At 37.5% G+C, this 22,179-nt stretch overlaps 2 protein-coding genes and 1 pseudogene across 3 annotated transcripts; 2 read left to right on the top strand and 1 right to left on the bottom strand.

Moving 5' to 3' along the window:
- Positions 1–2,054: 2,054 nt before the first annotated feature.
- Positions 2,055–5,749, bottom strand: LOC107702157 (cytochrome P450 2F2-like; annotated as a pseudogene).
- Positions 5,750–7,087: 1,338 nt separating this feature from the next.
- On the top strand, positions 7,088–10,171 carry LOC107702165 (transmembrane protein 208). 2 transcript variants are annotated; one of them, XM_016504419.1, is made up of 7 exons: positions 7,088–7,183; positions 7,254–7,321; positions 7,471–7,566; positions 7,651–7,710; positions 8,347–8,483; positions 8,587–8,671; positions 8,766–10,171. In XM_016504419.1, the coding sequence occupies exons 2-7, from the start codon at positions 7,316–7,318 to the stop codon at positions 8,907–8,909; spliced, it is 528 nt and encodes a 175-aa protein (XP_016359905.1). In that variant the 5' UTR covers positions 7,088–7,183; positions 7,254–7,315; the 3' UTR covers positions 8,910–10,171. The 2 variants fall into 2 exon arrangements, with proteins under 2 accessions (XP_016359905.1, XP_016359896.1); XM_016504410.1 differs by having other exon boundaries at positions 7,088–7,321.
- A 65-nt stretch (positions 10,172–10,236) lies between these two features.
- Positions 10,237–20,407, top strand: LOC107702301 (katanin p80 WD40 repeat-containing subunit B1-like). The gene is made up of 17 exons (XM_016504558.1): positions 10,237–10,383; positions 12,148–12,259; positions 12,353–12,483; positions 12,566–12,763; positions 13,508–13,591; positions 13,696–13,811; positions 13,959–14,030; positions 14,118–14,268; positions 14,548–14,732; positions 15,694–15,845; positions 15,993–16,111; positions 16,189–16,407; positions 17,976–18,125; positions 18,336–18,412; positions 18,503–18,577; positions 19,360–19,476; positions 19,949–20,407. Exons 2-17 carry the CDS (start codon positions 12,220–12,222, stop codon positions 20,082–20,084), a joined length of 2,022 nt encoding a protein of 673 aa, XP_016360044.1. The 5' UTR covers positions 10,237–10,383; positions 12,148–12,219; the 3' UTR covers positions 20,085–20,407.
- Positions 20,408–22,179: the final 1,772 nt, after the last annotated feature.

Raw genomic sequence — 22,179 nt, 5'->3', positions numbered from 1 at the left:
AGAAGAACACGGACTGCAGGAAAGCAGGTTTGACGAATCAGTGGTCTGGCGTTTGCAGACTCATGCTTATGTGCAAACAAGTGTGGACACAACCGCGGATGATACATTTTCCACTCAAATCGAGTCTGGGGTGTGCGATACAGCATCGTCTGCGCTAATATGGTGAGTGTTGTTGTAATGATGTGCGATATAATATTATCAAGTAGGATATATCACCAAATCACGCACAGAGTGCACGCACGTTGATTTATTAGTCTATTAAAACTCAAAATTCAAGGCATTCTAAATTGTAGACGGCAAAAATGCTTCTGTATGCTATTTATATAATTTAATATAGTTGTATAGAGATCTATATCACACAAAGAGTACCGTTTTTCTGTAGATAGCAGCATGAACACATTTAATAATCATTTTATACAAGTTCAGTAAAGCACTTATATTTTACACATAATATTGCTTGTTTTTGCTCAATTTTCCAAACAAAGATCAATTCCAGAAATGTTTTATTATGTTGGAATGAAAGACACTAAGTACCGGATGAAGTGCTTCTTATTCTTTCCCAAAAATACAAAATGGAAGCGAGTTAAAACTGAACACAATCTTGCTACTCAAGCTGTGTATGAACATTTTTTATATATATTTATTTGCTTCTTTTCCATTTTGCATTTACTTGTACTTGTACTTTCAATTCTTAAGTACGTTTAAGATTAAAAAAAGACTTTTCGTACTTAAGTACAATAAATACCACATACTTTAAGACTTTTACTCAAGTAATATTCTAAACGGTGACTTCAACTTCTACCAAAGTCATTTTCTGGTACGATATCTGTACTTTTACTTGAGTATGGCTTTCAGGTACTTTATACACCCACTGTTCATTACCCATAATAGCAAGTAGGGGCACTTTAAAATGTACAGTAGGTGGCGGTATATGGCACTTTCACGTGGTCGTATCTACCAGAGGAAGAAGAAAATATTAATGTATTTCACTAAGGTTGATCAATGTTTTTCGTTTCACTAGTGTTTGTAAGAGGCTTTTCAATAATTATGGCCTATACGGCCCCTCATAAAAAGGCGTAAAGTCAGCATTCACTCAAGCCTGGGTGACACACGTGCAGAAATAGCGAAGGAAGAGGATAAATATCAGGTAACGGAAATTTTATTGTCAGTTTAGGCAAAAAGTCACTTTTTTTTCAGTGCATGTTTTTACTGATCTCTGTTGAGTGTATCGAGTGTAGAAAACTGTTATTTTTAGTTCTTGCGTTGAACTGCACCGTGTTTAGGTTTCCGTGTCTGTGTGACTGGGAGCTACGCTGCGGTGCAACAGTATCGCTCTTTCTCTATTGTTTGGGCTTTATCTTACTGCTGGTTCTGCCCTTGTGGAGAGAGAAACAAAATATCGTCTGGTCTTAATATGAGCTTGATATATAAGCTGCTTTGTTGCTCGAAAATTTCACTCATATGATGTTTCTTTGTTTAACAGCAGCTGGAAGAACACATGAATGTAAAAAGAGGAATCGTACCCTTGGATGTTTTGTATTGAAGAATATCTATCTATCTATCTATCTATCTATCTATCTATCTATCTATCTATCTATCTATCTATCACGTGAATTCATAGCCCGTGCATTTAGTTATTTTGTAGTAAAACTATACTCTGTATGAATGCCGAGCTTTCTAGCAGCTTGCAATATTGTAAGTAGTATTACATTTTTATTGTATTAAAATGGTTTAACAAAACAAAACTAAAAATGATTAAAACACTATGATTACACTATAGTTCTGCTGAACAGTTGTAAGTAATTGTTAAAAAAAAAATGCAATAAAGCTTCCAAGTGTTGTGATCAAAGTTTCACCATTAACATGCATAAGAGATTTGGGCTAGTTGGCACAAGAGCTACAGTATCAGTAATTAAATTGCCTTGCAGTGATTTTGTATTTTGGTTTTAAACCGCTAATTTATTTTGTGCTAGATGTTGAGTAAATAAGCAAACACAAAACCCCATTGAGTTTAATTAGTACAGAGGTATATTTTTTTTATTGTGCGTGTTTTCACTCGTGCGTTATAGGTTGTAATTTTATACAACTTAATTTACTTGCATATTTAATGTCTTGTGCGTCATTATTGTTTCACTTTTGTTGAAATGTTAACAATTACTATATGTTTAATAGAACAGAAACCGATGCCATTGTCATAATTTACCCTGTAGTGTGACAACACAACCCACTATTGGGGCATGTTGTCACTGGAGGGCGACACATGTTCAGTAAACAGATTTACAAGTCTGCCCAGGTGTACGTAGTTGTACAGTCAGACGGTAAGGTTTCACTGACTGTGTCCCACCATATATAAGTTTGAAGTCCGGTTCTCCTGCATCCTCTGGCCAGACCAGACGGAATCGCCGCAGCACCGTGAGCAGGATGAGGAAGAGCTCCATGCGAGCTAGATTTTCTCCTAAACAGACACGAGATCCTAGAAAACAAAGTACATGTACATTATACCAACACACTGTTGTTCTCATTCTAAAACACGGATGCGCTTTCTACTGATTTTATTTATGTATTGTAGTTATACTAATGTCTCTGTGTAATACGTGAATTTGTACAGCTCGGGGTCTTCCAGCACTGGCACTAGGATAAATGAGAGCTATTGATAGATATCCACTGTTTTATCATTTAAAGACCTCATCACACTGTAGAACATACCTGCAGAGAAAGGCATGAATGCATCGGGCTTCACAAACTCCCCCTTATCATTCAAGAAGTTTTGAGGGTTGAATTCATGGGGAAACTTCCACTGACTTTCCTCTCTGAGAGCAGATGAAAGATAGGGGATGATAATTGTCCCCTGTAAGAGCAAATGTTTTAAACAAAATTACCAATCCTCCCTTGCTGTTTAGGGGTTTCAATAATAATCTGTTATGGATTGGTTTAAATAAATTAAATAATGGATAGTTGTTGTTCTTAGTTACTCTTTCTTTTATGTCATTTTTTGTATTTGTGCCAGAGTAACTCTACAACTATGATGTAAAGAAAGTTGTTGCCATGCATAAATCCTCGTAAATGTCACCTTTGGGATGTTGTAGCCCCAGAGCTGAGCGTTGGTTGTGGCAGTGTGAAACATACTAAGAGGAACAATGTCAGCAACACGCTGACCCTCATGAATCACTGCTTGAACATAAGGCATTTCTGTCCTCAAATGTGACATGTTCACGATCACCAAGGACTTCATCAATCTCCCGCTGACATTGTTCTGAAAATGTATTTAAATAGACATTAAAAGACACAAGCACACAATGAAAGACTAAATGCTATGAACAATTCACAAAACTAAAATATGAACATAAAAGCATTTCATTAATAATGCATTATCCCATTCCAGAACCTAAACTGTATTTATCAAAGAATAATCCATAAGGAAATCCATGACCCATAATTCATAATCCATAAACAACCAAACGCACATTACCCCACAGGTATAATTTTGTGAAAATGCATTTTTGGGAAAACTATTTTAAAGATAATTTTGTAAAATCCAAATAAGCATGACAGATCTTTATTGGATCTTTACTTACTTTTGATACTGTCCCTCTCTTTGCTCCAGAAATGGAATTATGTTGACTCATTATTCTATTTCTGTTCATCAAATGCCTTGTTCAGTTTATGTCTCAGTTGTTAGATCTTGTTCATACAAATATTTACACGTTTGGAAATAAAAGTAGGACATTCCTTTTTTTTTTCTTTTTTTTTTTGAGATAAACTTTTTGCATGTAAATAATTTACTTTAAAATGTGAAAAAGTTTTTAGTACAAAAACTCAATAAGAGGGAGGAAGATAAAGAGGTTCAACACATCTTACCCACATTCCTTACCCTGTATATGAGTGTGGGTCATCAAATAGAGGGTTAAAGTGCGGAGTGTGTTTGAGGTTGTTTCAGTTCCAGCCGCAAACAGGTCAAACAGCAAAGTGACCAGCTGTGAATCGTCAAATGTGGAGCGTTGATCTGCTCTCTGAAAACAAAACAATCCACTAACAAATTGTAAAGCAAAGAATATTAAACTGATATTGTGCTGATAAATTCATAACACACACAAACACTTAAGGGTATATCTTACTTTCTCCATCTCCTCCAGGTAACAGTCAATCAGGTCTCTGGGCTCCCCAGTAACATGTGACTTCTTGTGCTCATTCACAACTTTAAGAATGTGATTTTCAATTCCCGCAAAATAATGAAAAGCCTTGCAGAATGGCAGTCGGAAAATCCTTAACACTGGGGCTATTTCGTAGAGCTGCAATTCAAAAGAAAATACTTATATACATTCTATACATTTGTGCACAAACTACAATCTCTAATTTTATCATTTATTTTTGGCAGCAGCAATACTGTAAGTGTAAACAATAAAAGTATAAATAGCAGTTACAGTATAAAAAACATCTTGTTTACACAAAATGTAAATAGAAGTAATACGGTGGGCAGAGTTTGTGTAAATAGCCTTTAGCAACAAGGCTGACTATTTGCATTCAGTGTAAATAAACAGTGTCTTTACTTGTTATTGTATTTACCATTGCCCATTGTCCAATGACAATCTTAGTGAGTTTTTCAATGTTTGTGATCAATGTCTGGAAATATTCATCCTTATAAGTGAATCGCGACCCAAAAATGATTGAGGCAATGATGTTTGAAGCAGCTTGGTGGTACAGATGTTCAAGGTCGATTGACTTTCCTGGTAGGGATGTGGAGATAAAAGAGATGCTTTCCATTCTTGAATTTGAATATTTTCTGGCATATTTGGTTAAGGTCATTAAAATGTCTATATTTAAACATTAGACTCTGAACATGTGATTGCATAAATGAACTATGTTGATCTAAAGATTAAAGGTGTCACAGATGATTCTATGTACCAGCAGATTCCTCCAAATGTGAGCAGATATATTTGACCTCCTTGAGAATCCTCTGCTCCATACTTCTCTTTCCAAGGCCAAAGTTCCTCAGTGTGGTCAGAGCAAAGCATCGATGTTCTCGCCAACTTTCTCCATAATTTGCCATGATCACCCCTAAACAAACAAAGTAATCAGTTAGGAAGCCTTTAAGCCCAGCAGGGAGAGTTTTGATTAAATTCTCTAGTGAGTGCAGTGCACTTACAGTATATGAGTAGCTGGCTGCATTTTGTTTAAACTGCATTACCTTTGCTATTTGTTACATGGCTGATCATCATGTTGTCTGATCTGCCAGCAAACTCCGCCGCTTGTGTGATCAGTGCCTGTCTGATCATTTTCTGACCTGTCAACACCACGGCTGGCTGGCTACCAATGAACAGCCCGTAGATTGACCCATAGCGCTGAGCAAACTGCACAAAAACATTCATGTTGAAGACCACAGACTCACATCAGCATGTTTTTGCTGTCATACTTTATGAAAAAAGTCTGATTTACTTTCATCACTTGTTTCCAGTAACCCATTCAATTATTTCAGTGTGAATTTCCTACCAATAATAATGTATTTTGAATGCAGCAGTCTCCAGTGTGTGTTTGAGACTGATGTGCTTACCTTGTCAAAGTCCTTTAATGGGTTTGTGCGGTCCAATTGAAGCAAATTTCCAAAAAACAGAACAGGAGTGGGTCCAGGGGGGAAGTTTTTGGGTCGCCGAATTCTAAACTGCAAACACAGAAGAAAGGCTCCGAGACACAACAGAACAAGTGCGGTCAACATGGTTACTGATCTACTGGACGGCCCGTCTGAAACCTGCTATTTAATGCAGACAGAGAACTGATACGCATGCTCACAAAACCCCTTCTTTAAACTCTGCTGAACTTTTTAAACTTCCTTGAACTGGAGTTGGAAAACAGACTATTTAGGTGAAAAGGTAAGCTATAATTAACAATATGGATGAGAAGGTAATGATACTTCCACCAGAGGTCAATGTCACCATGTACTCTTGATAAAGTTGTTCCTAAAGATTCATTATGTAAACATGCATAATAACATTGTCCAAGTTTGTGTAGCATTAACAATTTTTTTGTTTAAATATAAATAATACAAAATATTCTGGTGACCAAAACTAAGCTGTATTTATAGTCTACTGTAGTTTCTTATAATATATGAAGAAATATATGTGTGTTGACTTGTTTTAGTGTTTTATAAGGTGGTGGATAATGCCTCACATGTGAGGCTTTATGATCAGATGTGCTCTTAGAAATGCACAAGAGAGTTTAAAGTGAATTGTATTTTCATAGTACTGAGAATGAAATTATGTTTAATCGGTATCTTTCCAGTTTTATCCTGTACCTACTCCAGCTGAGGCACAACCTCAGTTAAAATGGGATTAAGCCAATGTTCAGATTTTAGCATCAGATATTCTGAAATGAACTGACAACATTTTTCAGAGTAAGCATATTTAACAAATGAAAACTGCAACTGAACACTATACTGAGTTGTGAGTCAAGGTAGGACCACTTTGTACATTGTTCACAACAAATTGTTTTTAGACTTTGCTTTTGGTCTTTGGCTTATCTTGGGGAGATGTTATGTCCCTCAGCATGGGGACTTTTTTTATTTTTATTTTTTACCTCAAAAACCCTTTACTGGGCAGTGACTTGAAAAATTATTTAGGCTATTTAATCATATATCAAGTCTTTTGTGTTAAGATATATGCAATCATCTCAAAAATTCTCGTTTGTTAATTATAAAGGTTTTAAAACTGTTAAACGTGTAAAAACTAACCTCAAAAGCAAATTTCTTTAGATCTCTGGCAAATGACCTCTTGGATAAGAACAATTGTGCAATATATAGTGATAATGACAAACAAGTGTTTGTGTGTTTTAGGAGAAACAAAATCGTTTTTCTTCACCCCGAGGGGCCTTTAGTACTGTTGTACCCTAAAATACTTTTGGTATCTGTTTTAGAGGAAGACTAAAAACCCATTTAAGGTCTAAAAGTGTAAAATGCATAGACTCGGTTGATATGAGCTCTTGTAACGTTTTTATTTGCTCTCAATACTCGAAACGTTGAATACTGTACAGACAAGTTTAATCAAAATGAAGAGCTTTAAATTAGTCGCTGTACTCCTGTACGAGGTGGCGTCAAGTCCAGTTTTATTTTATTTTATTATTTTTTTGGCATCTGTGACGCATTTTCCAAGCGCCGGAAACGTGCTCGCGAACGCTGATGTGTTATTTTGCTTAGGTATTATTTACTATGTGTTTGGTTTTGAAGATTATTCTTTAAAAGATAACCAGATCCGTTCGTTTTTTAGATGCCTAAAGAGAAAGGCGTTATCAGGTGAAATAGTGGCACGAGAAGAAGAACTCCGGGGAGATGGCGGTATGAGACAATATTGAATAGCTATTAAAACAGAAAAATTATTAATAACTGTGTGTCTTTAAATGTATTCATGTGATAACTGTATATTCTAACTAGCGAGATTTTCTGCGTGTCAGTGCTGTCCTGTTAAGTAATATGTCTCTCTTTAGCCGAAAGGAAAAGTTGGAACCAAAGGCAAAAAACAAATTCATGACGAAAACCAGGATACGCTCAAGTTCTATTGCAGAATCATCCTGGGAGCAAACGTAAGGCATGCATCTGAGATTCAGTGTGCCTTTATAAATGTGTTTAATTTTTTTGAATTGATTTATTTGGTGTATTCTTTTCAGGGTATTTATGTAGCAGTCAATCTCTTGCTCTTTTACAATTCGTCTACATTTTGGACATGGGTGAGTCAGAGTATGATGTGAATAAGAGCATCATCATTTAGCATATGTCTATTTTGTGCTTTTGCATTCAGTGGTGTGTGTGAGCAAATCTTACAGATGTTGCATGCATATCTGCTCGTGGCAAATAGACCAGGGGTTTTCAGTGTTTTAGATGTCATGGACCCCCCATATAATTATCTGTATGTGAAGGGCCCCCATTCTAAAATGTATAAGGCAGCTGTATTTTGTATGTATAAAGACCCAATTTATACTGCAGGATTTTTTTTTTTAGTTTGTATTATGTTACACTATACATTTTTTCCCTACTCACTATAATACAGTAATGTAAGGTGTATTACTTATTTAAATGTGTTTATTTGCGTCTTGTTTTTGTATATATTTTTTTGTTTTTGTTTTATACACTTTTGCAACTGCTTTTCTAAACTTTTCTGTGGCCCCTGTAGCACTCCTTTGCAGACCCCAGTTTGAAAAACCCTTAAAAGACAATAGTGCCCATCTGTCCACCTCTAGGGCTTTGCTTATGCTTTATGTAGACCACTGTATATGGGTGATAAATGGGTGAGATGATAATCTTTTGGTGGTTTCCAATCTTTTGGTAAATATTATTCACCTCTCTCTTTGTCTCCTTTGTACCAGTTCTTTCTCCTGTTCGCAGTGGCGGTCTACATTGGTAGCTACAGATCTATGTCAGCAATGGCCAAACCTGCATTTGCTGAAGATGGTAGCTTGCTGGATGGAGGGATTGACCTTAATATGGAGCAGGGCATGGCAGAGTGAGTTGGATGTTTAATCTGTACATTTTTATATGTTATATATTTCCAGACAATGATTAATACTCCTCATGACCATGCCTGACTTGTTTATATTAACATGCAGACACCTGAAGGATGTGATTCTTCTTACTGCTATTGTTCAGGTCCTCAGCACTCTGTCATCTTACTTCTGGTACTTCTGGCTCTTGGTGAGACTGCATAATTGCACTGATTGTAATATCTTTGAGGCTTCACAAATGCATTTTTACTGAAACCATATTATTTTCTTTCTCTTCACACCAGGCACCTGCAAGGGCTTTGCATTTATTGTGGGTGAACTTCCTGGGCCCCTGGTTTTCTGCTGAATCACAGGCAGCCCCTGAAGAGAACGAGAAGAATGACAAGAAACAGAGGCGACAGGAAAGACGACAGATGAAGAGATTCTAGACTTGTCTGTGTTTAATTTTTTACATGTATTATACAATTACAAAGAACATGCAATCTAAATTATTCTGAGATATTTGATATGACAGGTTAGTCCAGACAATAGATGGGCATTGTAAAGTGTCTTTGACTTTCTCTCACGTGTCATCAGCTGCTCCGTCCTTTTCAGCACTTTGGTTCCTTTCTCTCACTTTATGTCCATCTTAAAATCTCTAGCTCAGGTATGCCTCTGAGTGGGGCTCCACATGTTTTTTTTTTTTGTATAAATAAAAATAAAACGATATTATAAAGTGAGTGAAACTCACACAAAATGCCTTTGCTTACTATAGTGAGCTTTCATATCATTAGTTTCAGTTGCAAATAAGTACTTTTCAACAGGTGCAGCTACATGACCAATTGACCTCAGCAATTTAGACCTGAGGCTGTATGAGCTTCACCAACCACATGACGTTTCAAAGCACTTGAGTTCAGCTTTTTGAATTCCCTCTTCGGCCTTTCAGAAAATATTGCTGTGATTGTTCAGTATGGGGGAAATCATGTGCTAATTCTGAATCAAAGGTAGTAGTAATCTTTGATATGTGGTATTCCGGTGAAGCTATAGGTGCAGCCTGGTGCTGCCTTAATGGAACGCAAAGTAGATGAAGATAAAAATAATTGACCTTGAGTGGCAACAAAGGACTGTCTGGTTACATATTTTTAACTGTTCAAATGGAACTATACTGCTTTACGAAAGTTAGATGGGTTAGTATCAAGAATAACTTTTAATAAGCATGACCTCACAGTATTGACTGGCCCAACATCAATTTAACATTTCAATGGACTGAAGATATAAACTTGACAACCTGGTTAAAAAAAAAAAGTTCCTTCAGCTGAAATTTATGGAGACCCAGTGATTATAAATAAACTTATAAAATGATGTATTGATGCAAATTTTCTTTTAGATTTATATAATTTCTCAATTCCTGGTTCATTCAGACTCAGTCCTGGATGAGCGAAGGACAGTGGAATGGTTTTTTTGGCCAGTGTTCTTGGGGGCTGTCCCAACAGTACATGCTTTGGATGTCAAACACACCTGACTCAACTCACAAGCTTTTTAGTAGTGTTTTTAAAGACCTGAAATATATTAGATGATAACTATTGAGAATTTAGCAAGAAGTTGTTTTCCGTCGTGATAGCCCCTGGTGCTGCACAATTTGGATGTTTTCCTTGTCAGACCTTCAGATTGGATTCTCTGCTAAATGTCTTAATAAATCATATGTGTTAAACGAAGGCTGCTGCAGAACCAGGATCGAGAACGACTGTATTAATGTGGCCATAGTTCCACTGCGCATGCGCACTTTAAAACGCGCGCACTCGGACCTTTTCTTGTCCTAAACTAATCCTTTTCTCATTAGTTCTGATCTGATCTGTCTGTCGGCAGATTGCAGCCATGCGAGTCCCTATTTAACCCAGACTGACCGTCACCAGCAGAAGGAAGGTAAGGAGAACTGTTGCTAAGCTACCGCTAGTTAGCAACCAATCGGAAACAACATGACAACAGCAAAATTTAAGTATAAAGTGGGTCGATGTTTGTCGGTCGAGTGTGTTATCGTCAACTTTCATCTCATAAATATACGCCAACGGTTTCTGGACTTTAACAGCATCACAGAACAGATAAGACAATCAGGTAAATGTTGGATATTTGTTTACAGTTCAGATGAGTTCGTTAGCCACCTTGCGAAGCTAACTTAGCGGAAAGTTATCCAACAAAAACAAGTTAGAGTCTAACCTGTTACTATGTTTATTAGAATAGCTTAGTAATGCTTTTAACAGAGTTAGAAAGAGATAATGATCGAAAGTAGATTGATCACTTATAAAGTGGTCATTTTCACATAAGTTACAACTGCTAACTTAGCTGTGAGACAGACTCGCGTGGCAAAGTGACTTCAACTGGATATGCGTCGATGATTTATTTAATCTTTCACCAGTTTCGGACTTGATGTAAGTGGTGGAATATGTGTGTGTGCATAAATGTTTTGTTGGTCTAATAAGGTTAGGTTTCAGCCACACGTGAAAGATCATAGTTTGAAACGGCGATACCTGGCTGCTCTTTGTCCATAAACGCCTTGTGTCATGATAAACATGATTTTACATCGAATAACTGCTTTAAGTGGTGTTATTAGCTCAAAAGAACAATATGCATTTACTATTGGGGGTAAGTAACATGACCCCCTACCTGGGACGTGAAGCCACTCCTTGCTGATCTTTGTAATTTTACAATTTACTGAATAATAACTGAATAACCAAGGACAAAGCAGAAACCCAGTGAAAGAATCGTCTGAAATGTAAATTTATTCTGTGACATACTTTGTTCTATGACTTGCACACAGGCAAGAATAAACTAATGTTTAGTTGCCGATATTATAATTAAATAATAGCATAATAAAATAATTTAAAATAAAATAAATCATAATAGCAACACTGATTTAAAATTAAATGTTTACTTAATTAGCCTATAGGGTTTAATGCATATCGATGTCGGAAATGTTCATCTGATTCACGAAACTGAGTAACCTAATGAATTGCAATAAGTATTCAATTAAATAAAATAAAAAATGCACTAGTAACGACATGATACTCAAGTCTTACCACAAAGGTCTAATTTTATTATTTCACTCCAGAAATAAAAACGATTTACTCCGCATATTAAAAAAAACAAACAAAAAAAACATTAGTGTGTACAAATTATTCATTAACTCATAGGCACAAAAACGTTGATGTTCAACATAATACAATGTCCCAGATCAGTATTTTCCAGATACACAAAATTATATCAGTTAACCTTAAAGACCTTTCGACAAAGTTACATAAATGTTGATATTCAGATGAAATGAAGTTAAGAATAACCGAGCAAGTTTTGAGATGTTTGGGTTTTGTAATGGTTCTGTAAAAGCAAGTTCATGAAATGGTTTAAAAAATAACTTTATCTGTGTCTTGCATCTATATCAAATTTGACCCACATTAGCCCAAATCTGACATGTTTTAAAAGCCAGTAAAAAAAAAAATAAATTATTAGATTTTGCCCCTTGCACATTGATGTATTCATGCACTAACTCGTAGCAGAATGTGATCTATCCAAAAGTGATTGAAAAGGGACACCTTTTGGCGAAGTGGTGTGTCCTGAAGTTTAGAGTGATCGTTATGCACAGCATATTTACTCTGCTGTTTGTCTGTCTTTGAATAAATTCTTTCATTTTAACAGATGGACAGAGAAGATAAAGTAATACCGTCGCATCCCTGACATAGGTGTTGGTGAGATCACACGATCATCACGATGGCTCTCACCAGCACCACTATAACATCATGGAAGCTGCGTGAGTTCTCAGCAGAATGTTTTAAATAGTCAGGTTCTTCATTTGAAGTTGTGGGAAATGTGACTGGCTTTTTTTGTCATATGTGTTGTTCAGAGGAGATTGTGGCTCACTCCAGCAATGTGTCTTCACTGGTGTTGGGGAAATCGTCTGGTCGTTTGCTGGCCACTGGCGGAGAGGACTGCAGAGTCAATATCTGGGCTGTCAGCAAACCAAACTGCATTATGGTAAAACCCTCTCTGTTATTTGTTTAGTTGAGAGAATTAAGTGTCTCGCAGCTATTTGATGCAGTGTTTGTCTGTTCTGTAGAGTCTGACAGGCCACACCAGCCCTGTGGAGTGTATCCAGTTCAACAGTTCTGAAGAGCGTGTGGTGGCCGGTTCGCAGTCCGGCTCTCTCCGGCTTTGGGATTTGGAGGCTGCTAAAAGTAAGTGGTTTGTGCTGCAGATTTGCACTTTGGTTAACATAAAATCTACAATAAGAAACAAGGTGATTCTCTTAAAACCAGTAAAGAAAATGTGACGCACAAGTTGATCTCAAAAATCAGGAGAAAGAAAAATTATGGGCTGACTTTTTATTGGGTGTACCTAACTGCTGTATACTTATGTCAAAAATTGTTAGGAAAGACACTTCAAAATTAAAAGTGGGTCTGTAAAATATTGTAATCGTCCTAAATATAGAGTTCATTTTATTTATGGGAAAACTTTCTTTAGAGTTATAGGATAAAATGAGGCAGAAATTGACTTGACAGGCTTTGAGATTCACCCAATCAATCTTAATTGATAAGTAATTGTCAAAAATGTGTCTGCCTACTTTTTTTTTTTTTTTTATTATCTATATATAAATAAACTGAATTGATGTTCTGCACACTCATGGGGCACCAGGCCAGCATTTGCTTTAGAGATGTAGAAAAACAGATATAGTTAAATAGCATTCCTCTAGCTTTCTGGGATGATTAAATGAACCTGTTTGGTGGAAGAGGTCCCGTTGTTATCCTTCCACTCTGATCCTTGAGGACACACAGGGGCCATCTGACCAGAAACACTTTTGAGCAAATTGTTCAGAGTATGTTTATCTATAGCTGAATTCATTTTGTAACACTCCAAAGAGAAAGGAAAACTTGAAATCGCATCAAATGACCCTTTTAAAGCACTTTAGTTTGGAAAGTGTCTCTTATGTTACACATGCACAAGCTCTTAATGAATGTGATGGCCTTGTTTATGTGGTTAATATGAATGTGTCTCTTGGCAGGGTCACACTCAGGCTGTGCGCTGTCTAGCCTTCAGTCCTGATGGGAAATGGCTTGCTTCAGCCAGTGATGACAGCACAGTAAAGGTGAGAGCTGTGCTGTATATCTCACTTTGGGACGTTATCTTGCCTGGATGAATGAAGAGGGATTTTTTTTTTGAATGTGTATGCATATTCTGTTTCCCATTTAGCTGTGGGATCTGATAGCAGGCAAGATGATCACTGAATTCACATCACACACATCAGCAGTCAATGCTGTGCAATTCCACCCCAATGAGTACCTGCTCGCCACTGGGAGTGCAGATCGGTACTAAGTGTTTTGTGTGTGTGTGTGTCTGTGTGTGAGGTTGTGTTTGTCCATCTACAAATAATAAATTAAATGTGTTCATTGCTGCTTTTGCCCATGTTTGTTATCTCTGGCACCCTCTTTATGTGTTTTGTATATTTGCTGCAGGACTGTTAAGCTGTGGGACCTGGAGAAATTCAACATGATTGGCTCGTCAGAGGGCGAGACGGGAGTTGTGAGGTGGTTATCTTTTTTCCAGTCTGGATATGTTTGTTTTTCTCTGTTTGACCCCTAGCTGAATTCTCTGCCTTTTTTCCCTTTTTGCAGGAGTATATTGTTTAATCCTGATGGTAGCTGCTTGTACAGCGGCTCTGAGAACACACTACGAGTGTATGGCTGGGAGCCTGACCGCTGCTTTGATGTAGTGCATGTAGGCTGGGGCAAAGTATCTGACCTGGCCATTAGCAACAACCAAATGGTTTGTACTTTTATATTTAATTTTTTTTTTTTTTTTTAATTTTACATGCAGACATGAGTGGGAGCTGTACTATTTTGTGAACTTGCGTGCCTCTTGCTTTCTGGGATGATTAAAAGAACCTGTTTGGTGGGAGAGGTCCCGTGGTGACCATTTCCACTCTGATCTCTGAAGACGTGCACAGGGGCCATCTGACCAGAAACGCTTTCTGAGAAACTCTTTTGGAGGAAAGCTTTAAAAGGCATTTTAACAGTTTCTATGTGTCATCTGTCTCTTGAATAGATTGCGGTGTCCTACAGTCAAAATAATGTGAACTGGTACATTGTTGATCTCAATCGAGTGAAGAAGTCAGGATCTGTGATCCAAGGGCTGATTGAGGACAAGCCGATCCCAGCTCCCACATCTGCAATGGGAACAACACTAAGGCGGAATTACGAGCGACCCACTACATCCTGCACTGGACAGGAGTGAGATTTTCTTTTTGTCTTTGTCTAATGATGTATGACGCATCTACTCATGTAGACCTTGGAATGTCACTTCTGGAAAAGAAAGTCAGCATGGTGTTTTTACACTCGTTGTAGCTTAAAGGGGTCATATGATGCTTTAATGTTCAAAAAACACATTATTTTTCAAATACTGTACATTTATTGTAGGTCCTCTATGCCCCGCCTCTCTCAAACGCTTCGTTTTCTACAAAGTCCCTCCTTCCGACAAGCGCAGTCTGCTCTGATTGGCCAGCTGACCCAGTGCATTGTGATTGGCCGAACACTGCAAGCACTCGTCGGAAATGTAACGCCCCTTACCATAATCGCGAGCTTCATCTTTCAAAATAAATGTAAAGACGGTAAATAATGTCATTAGTTTTACCATCAGTTCAAGCCCGAAAGGGGAACAGACACAGTAATGATGCAGTACACAAGCCTTGTAACACTCCAAAGAGAAAGGAAAACTTGAAATCGCATCATATGACCCCTTTAAATAGGGCATGGCGTTAACCACTCGAAATGTTCAAAGGGTTCCCAGGGAGTGCATGAACCTAGAAAATGTTTACCTTGAATGCATTTGCTTTAATATATAAATAAAAGCTTAAATCTAAATGATGTGCTTTTTAAAAATTATTATTATTCAAAGATTCATTAAATTAATCAGTGACAGGAAAGGCTTTTACATTGTTACAAAAAAAATTCTATTTCACAAATGCTGTTCTTTTGAACTCTATTCAAAGGATCATGGGAGCAAACAAAAAAAACTTTACAAATACATGTCTTCTGTAAGCATAAGAGACTTCTTTTAAAATAGTTAAAAAAATCTTACCGATCTGAAACTTGAATAGTATCTCTCTTCACGTATAACAATGCAAAAAAAAAAATGCTTATGAGTAGGTTTGTCAAATGCATTTAAGCGTGCTGATCTTCTGTGCTTTTGTAGGATGAAGCAGAGTTCTGAGGCCGATCGCCGGAGTCCAGAAGGAGAGAGGAGAAGTCCCAGCAGTGAGGATGAGAAAGAAGACAAAGAGAGCAGTGCAGAAATCACCAACCCAGAAGATTATAAAGAGATCTTTCAGCCGCACAGTGTCATCTGTGAGTTTTAGATGCACAAAATACAATAGGTTAGGCAATTTTCACACATGCTGCTTCACATGTGCCATGGTATATAATCTAGTTCTCTCTTTTTTTTTTTTTTTTCGGGGTCATTCCTGTTTTTCTTTTCCATCCTTTTCCATTCAGCACGTACTCCACCCAAAGGAACTGAACCCTTCCCAGCTCCCCTAGACCACTCTTTCTCAGAGAGTGTACTAGAGAAACCTGGCCCGGCAGTTAAGATTGCAACTCCAGTAATAGACAGGGTAGGTTTTCCATTTCTTAAATGTCTTTTGATAAATTCATAAGTGTAGGTTGTTATTTATGATGACTGTATTTTTAGGCAGGACAGTTGAAAGGTCCCATTACCTTCTCTACTCCAGTACAAAGAGTTGAACCAACTGTGATTGCTGCTTTTCCCCGTCCAGTAGCTGTGGTGACCACATCAGTGACCTCTCCCTCTCGTCCTGTGGTTACGGCCACCAAACCTAAACCTTCTACAGGAATCATCCTCTCGACACGTAACGAGCCAGTTGGCCTCACTGCAGGGGACTTCCTTTCTGTGAGTTCAATGGATGTCTAGCACTATTGTTCACTTAAGATGATTCACTTTTGTATTATGCTGCGTTAATGTCGTGTCTGAATTGCTATAATTATTAGATAGAGATTCTTTGAGCTGCTGGAGCTGTTCACGTCGTTTTGATAATTTTCTGTTTCTATGGTGATGTTCATGACCCTAAATTAATCCATGTGTGGTTTTGTTGTTGAAGCGAAATAGCAAAATATTTCATCACTCTCAATTCGTCTCATTAAAAAATACTAAAAAACAAAGTGTGCTAGGTTATACTGTGCATGTTTGTTATTATAGCCAGAGTCAGCTGTCACCAGTCCAGGGTGCTATTCATTTGTGCGTTAAGGTGCTTTCGCTCCGGAGGAACCTTTTCATAGTTCCTAGAACTATTGGCAGTAGTTCCCGCTTTTTGGCGTGTTCGCACCACAAGAACTAGGAATGTATTTAGTTCTAGCAACTCTATTTACAAGGTCAACTCTATTTTCTAGGTCTAAAACAGTTCTATAGGAACTACCAGTGACGTAAGTGTAGGCTGATTGGCCAAACGCATATGAAACACCAGCTGCCTGGCATTTTTTTAAAAAGCTGTGTAAAAATATTTACTCCACGAACATGGAAAACGCCGATAACGGCATTTACCCGTTGTCTGCTAAAGCAATAAGCCCCCAGAAGCCGTGGTTTACAGTGAATTTATAACGGCTAAGGGGCGTTTTTAGGCATGACGCGAAGCGGAGTATAACACAGCTGTTATAAATTCACTGTAAACCACGGCTTCACAGGCGTGTCGTGCCTAAAAACGCCCCTTAGATGTTATAAATTCATTATAAACCATGGCTTCACGGGGCTTATTGCTTTTATAAAACAGTGATTAAAAACACTGATAGTAAAACGGAGCAAATAAAGTGTAATGATATTAATAAAAACAGTGTTCTTCCACCAAACAATGTAGTTCCTCAGAAACAGTTGTGGTTGCAACAAAGTGGTTGCCAAGCAACACACAAAGTAAACAAAGGTGTATGTTTGTAGAGTAATTTACAACAGCTTTGAACGCAGCTCAACCAATCAGAATCAAGGGCCAGAACTATCCGTTTTATACATTTTCTCCGCATCGATATATTATGCAATTTGTCATAGGAGATTTAGTCAGATTTTCATGCTCTTTTACTCGTGTAAATTTCTGTTATCACGAAACCCACAACACGCAACAAAAGCAGCTCTGGTCACTGCGTTCTCCATTCACTGTTGTTGATGTTTGTAAATGCCGCGAATAAAGACGTCGTTGTCGGTCGCTTCAGAGTTCCTGCTACAGGTGGGAATGTAATCAGGAAAACGGCCCGAGGCAGAAATCGGTTCTCTAGGAACCACCATGCTGCCTAGTTCCTAGAACTATGCGGTGCGAAAGCAACTTTATTTAGCCCTAAAGAGACCATGTTAGTACCTTAAGGGATCATAATACTTAAAATGCACATTGGTTCCTTTTAAAAGGGTACTGTACTGACCGCTTGCGTACCAGTATGTAAAATGCTGAGTGATTCTGAGTAATGTGTCTGTTTTAACAGCATGCACGAAACGCCAAAGCCGGTGTGATGGGAGATGATGAGGCATTAGCACAGATCCGGAAAGGCCATGACACCATGTGCGTAATGCTGACCAGTCGATATAAAAACCTGGACACAGTACGCTCCGTCTGGGCCAGTGGAGATGTCAAGGTAAGTGCAACAGCACTCAAGCTGATGAGCTTTGATAAATTGTGGGACAGACAGATCGTAATGGGAGATCTGTTACTGGCTGATGGATACATTTACTGCTACACATCGAAAATGTATTTCTAATGTAATCTAGTAAATGCTGTAATGGGCTATTATTGAAAGCAGCAGTACACTAAAAGCAGTGTTTGCATTTCCCTTCATGTTGCCCAGACTTCGCTGGATTCGGCTGTATCTATGAATGATCTTTCTATTGTGGTGGACATCCTTAACATAATCAACCTCAAACCGTAAGCGTCCACACACACACACACATCACTTACTACTTCTGTCCCACCATCATTTTAGCAGAAGTTATAATAAGAGTTATTCTCTTTCAGATCACTGTGGAAATTGGACCTCTGCACATCCATCTTGCCACAGATTGAGGAATTGCTGCAGAGCAAATATGAAAGGTGACTTATTAATGGTTACGACCCGTCTATGTCTATAGTAATAATACCTTATTAGTTTTAAGTATTTGCTATTGACTGTTCAAATGCGGAGTTTTGCGCAGCGTGTGTGTGTGTGTGTGCGCGCGCACGCGTGTGTGTATGAGAGAGAGAGAGAGAGAGAGAGAGCGCTGTCAACATATTCTGTTACACCAAATACACAAAATAATGATCTTTAAAAAAGCATCATATGACCCCTTTGATTATCGGTATCAACTGATATGAAAAATAATTTTTTTTTTTCTTTTTTTTCGTGTTTTTGGATATATTGCCCAGCCCTACTCTGAAGGGTATTTTGACGGAGTGGAGTGTGATGCGTTTTAACACCTTTAGGACCATCGATTTTTAAATCTACAAATTGTATTTATATACATATGCACTTATAATTTTACATTAATTTGCTATAATTTTACTAAACCATTTTATTAAGCTGCTTTCTACTATTAAGACATTAAATGAAAATTGTTCCATCGCACATGGGTAAAATATTGGGTGTATTTTATTTCAATTTATGCTTCATGCTAACATCAGAATCAGGTGAGCGTTATGTCTCGGGAGCACTTGACTGGCTGTTAATGAGTTTCCTGCTTGGTGAGCTTTTCAGATCAGTTGCTTTAGAATCTATTTTGATCACTTTGGCGACAGTACATTTATGGAAATAAACGGTGCAAGGTTTTGAGATGGCCATTTATCAGTCATGTACAAATGCAGTGATCAAGTAACCCATTCTCCCTGTCCTTCTACAGTTATGTACAGACTGGTTGTATGGCTTTAAAACTGATTCTGAAGCGTTTCTGGCCATTAATCTCAGACACGTTGACTGCTCCTCCATCAGTAGGAGTGGACATTACTCGAGAGGAGAGGTTAGTACCTAACAAACACCCATGATGTGTGTTTTTTTTTTTTTTAAAGCCTGAGTCTCTGTGTTAGTTTACATTCCTTGACTACAGCACACAACAGTGGCTGTTTATCTAAACGAGAACATAAACCATGTATCAAAGTTTTATTCTGCGTTAAATGTGTGCTGGCTGATCTACTGATGACCCTAAGTTTAGTCAAATCTTAGTTATACTCTGCCCATGGCCAATAATGTGTTTAATTAAAATGTCACATTTTGCCTTTTAATGAGCCAATAGATGCAGATTAAGCAGTTTTGACCCTAAGTTTAGTCAAATCTTAGTTATACTCTGCCCATGGCCTGTTTAATGTTTAATTAAAATGTCACATTTTGCCTTTTAATGAGCCAATAGATGCAGATTAAGCAGTTTTTTTTTTTTTTTTTTTCTTTTTTCATGGGACTTGGTTTTTATGGGACTGTTGTACTGTGTTTTTCAGGCATCAGAAATGTAAAGCATGCTATAAGCAGCTGAAGAACCTCAGTAATGTAGTGAAGAACCGGGCAGAGCAGGTTGGTCGTCATGGCAGCACTTTCAAAGAGCTACAACTACTTATGGCCCCATTGGACTACTGAGACACACACACACTCGCGCGCGCGCGCGCGCACACACACACACTCCTCAATCTCCAAACGCGAAGCTCAGTCAAAGAGTCCATAATGAGGCAAAGTACTGAGCTTCATGACTGAACCTGAGTGGACTTTTCACTTCGCACTTAAATGTGTGCTCACACAAGCACACTTTGGAGTGAAGTATTTATGTAGGCTTCAGGTGGTTATTTTCCTAGTGGCTAAATTAGGATTTCTGTTTTCATTTCTTTGAAATGCACTACTTGTTTTTTGTAAACACTTGTCAACAATAAAGGAGAACTTTCATATGAAAGAAATTCCCAAAAATATTTAGTAGTCTAGTGACTTTTTTTTCTTCTTCCAAAGATTTACCATAGAAGTCAATCACTTATAACTGCAAAAACAACAGCGTAAATGTGGGGTCAAATTGCATGGGTGAAATCCAGTCTTTTAAATAGGAATCCATGTGATCAAGAGTTTTGTGAGGACAAAAGTTCTCTAAGCAGGTCTTGCTCCTTTTCAAATTTGCCACGTTGACCAACTGAAAATTGCTTGATCTGAAACGGACTTCTGTGCAAGTAGTGCTTCATGTGTTACTGCACTATTGAAATATTTTATGTGTTTGCATGAACACTGCAAATAACGCAACACATTTCTACACATAAGCCCATAATGTATTATTAGTAAGAACACAATGAAAAAGTAGTTAGAGACTCAAATGTATCAGTACCTTTTTTTTAAAGCAATTTTAAATTCCTTGCATGCTACTCTGAAAACTAAGTAAAGCCTTTTAGATGCTGCAGACATTTGAGGTCATGCTTGTAAAACTGAATACAGCCTGAGCAAAGAAAACCGATTTAAAGCAAATGTGTATATAGTTGCGTGTATTTTTAGAGCCCCCTGCACTGAAGGGGAATTCACGGTCTTAATTGGTGGATTACAGTATGGATTTAAACAAATTTTTCAAGGTGAAAAAGCAAGGTGAATGTTTTCAATCCAGTATGTACTATTAATTATAAAGAGGCTAACATATTCAGCTGTGTCAATGAGAACAACCTACTAATGCTGCACTTATTCAGCACATTTGTGTGGTATGATATTGGCAAAAAAAATCTACGATACTGACTTTGGGGTTTAAAAAAGAATGCATAAACAGACCTGTTTGCCTTAAGATAGAAAACAAGTGCAAGATACATCTAGACATGTTGTGAAGCATATTACATAATCTGAAGACAGCCTTCCGAATCGCCAAAGTTTGAAGTAAAGCACAAAGGCACTTGAAAATAATTCAGTTTCATATTCATTTGCTATAATCCTGTTCTGTGATGCTTTATGTGCAGAAACCTTTGCTTGGTCAACAGAGAAAATAATTGTTGAGTTTCATAATAAAAATGCAGAGACAATGTTTTAGTGCAGATAGTTGTTCATGTAATTTTTTTTAAACTCGTACACCTTTTATGGTCATTACACATAAGCTTAATAATACAGACATGGGTAGAAAAATATACCACAACATTCCTCTGTAAGCATGACATAATCTCCATCTGCAATTAACAATAATATATATTTTGAACAAAGTTAAGACTTGTAACATCACCTGTAAAAGCCTAAAGCATCGCTATGTTCTACATTCTGGAGAGAATAGACTTAAATGTCACTATGTACAAGGTGTAATGGTTGCTTAAGATATCACATATGTCTACGTACAATACAATAAAGCATCTCGCGGTAATATACAATTCCAGCATTATGAAAATGCCTCTTGGAGAGAACACTTAAATGGCATCACTTTGGCACTTTTACGGCAATGAATTATCTATAGAGAGGAATGATTATATAAACAATGACATCATTCTTATATCGTCCCATTTATATTGACACCAGCCTCAACATTCAAGCAATCAAGCGTTTCAGCGTATATTGCATTGCATTAAAATAATGTGCTTGGGAAGCCATTTACATGAAGGTTGATAATGGGTTTGGGTTTTGCCCTATGTGGGTCTCTTCAGTGTACTTGCATCCAGTAAACCGTCTTTGAAAAGCAGCAGAAAAACAAATCATTTTCCTCTATAAAGAGCATTTAGCTTTATTACATTACCAT

Source organism: Sinocyclocheilus anshuiensis, unplaced genomic scaffold, assembly GCF_001515605.1.
Source record: "Sinocyclocheilus anshuiensis isolate Anshui unplaced genomic scaffold, SAMN03320099.WGS_v1.1 scaffold1941, whole genome shotgun sequence".
NCBI lineage: Eukaryota > Metazoa > Chordata > Actinopteri > Cypriniformes > Cyprinidae > Sinocyclocheilus > Sinocyclocheilus anshuiensis.
The sequence above is the reverse complement of the archived record's forward strand: the minus strand, read 5'-3'. Positions and strand labels throughout refer to the sequence as shown.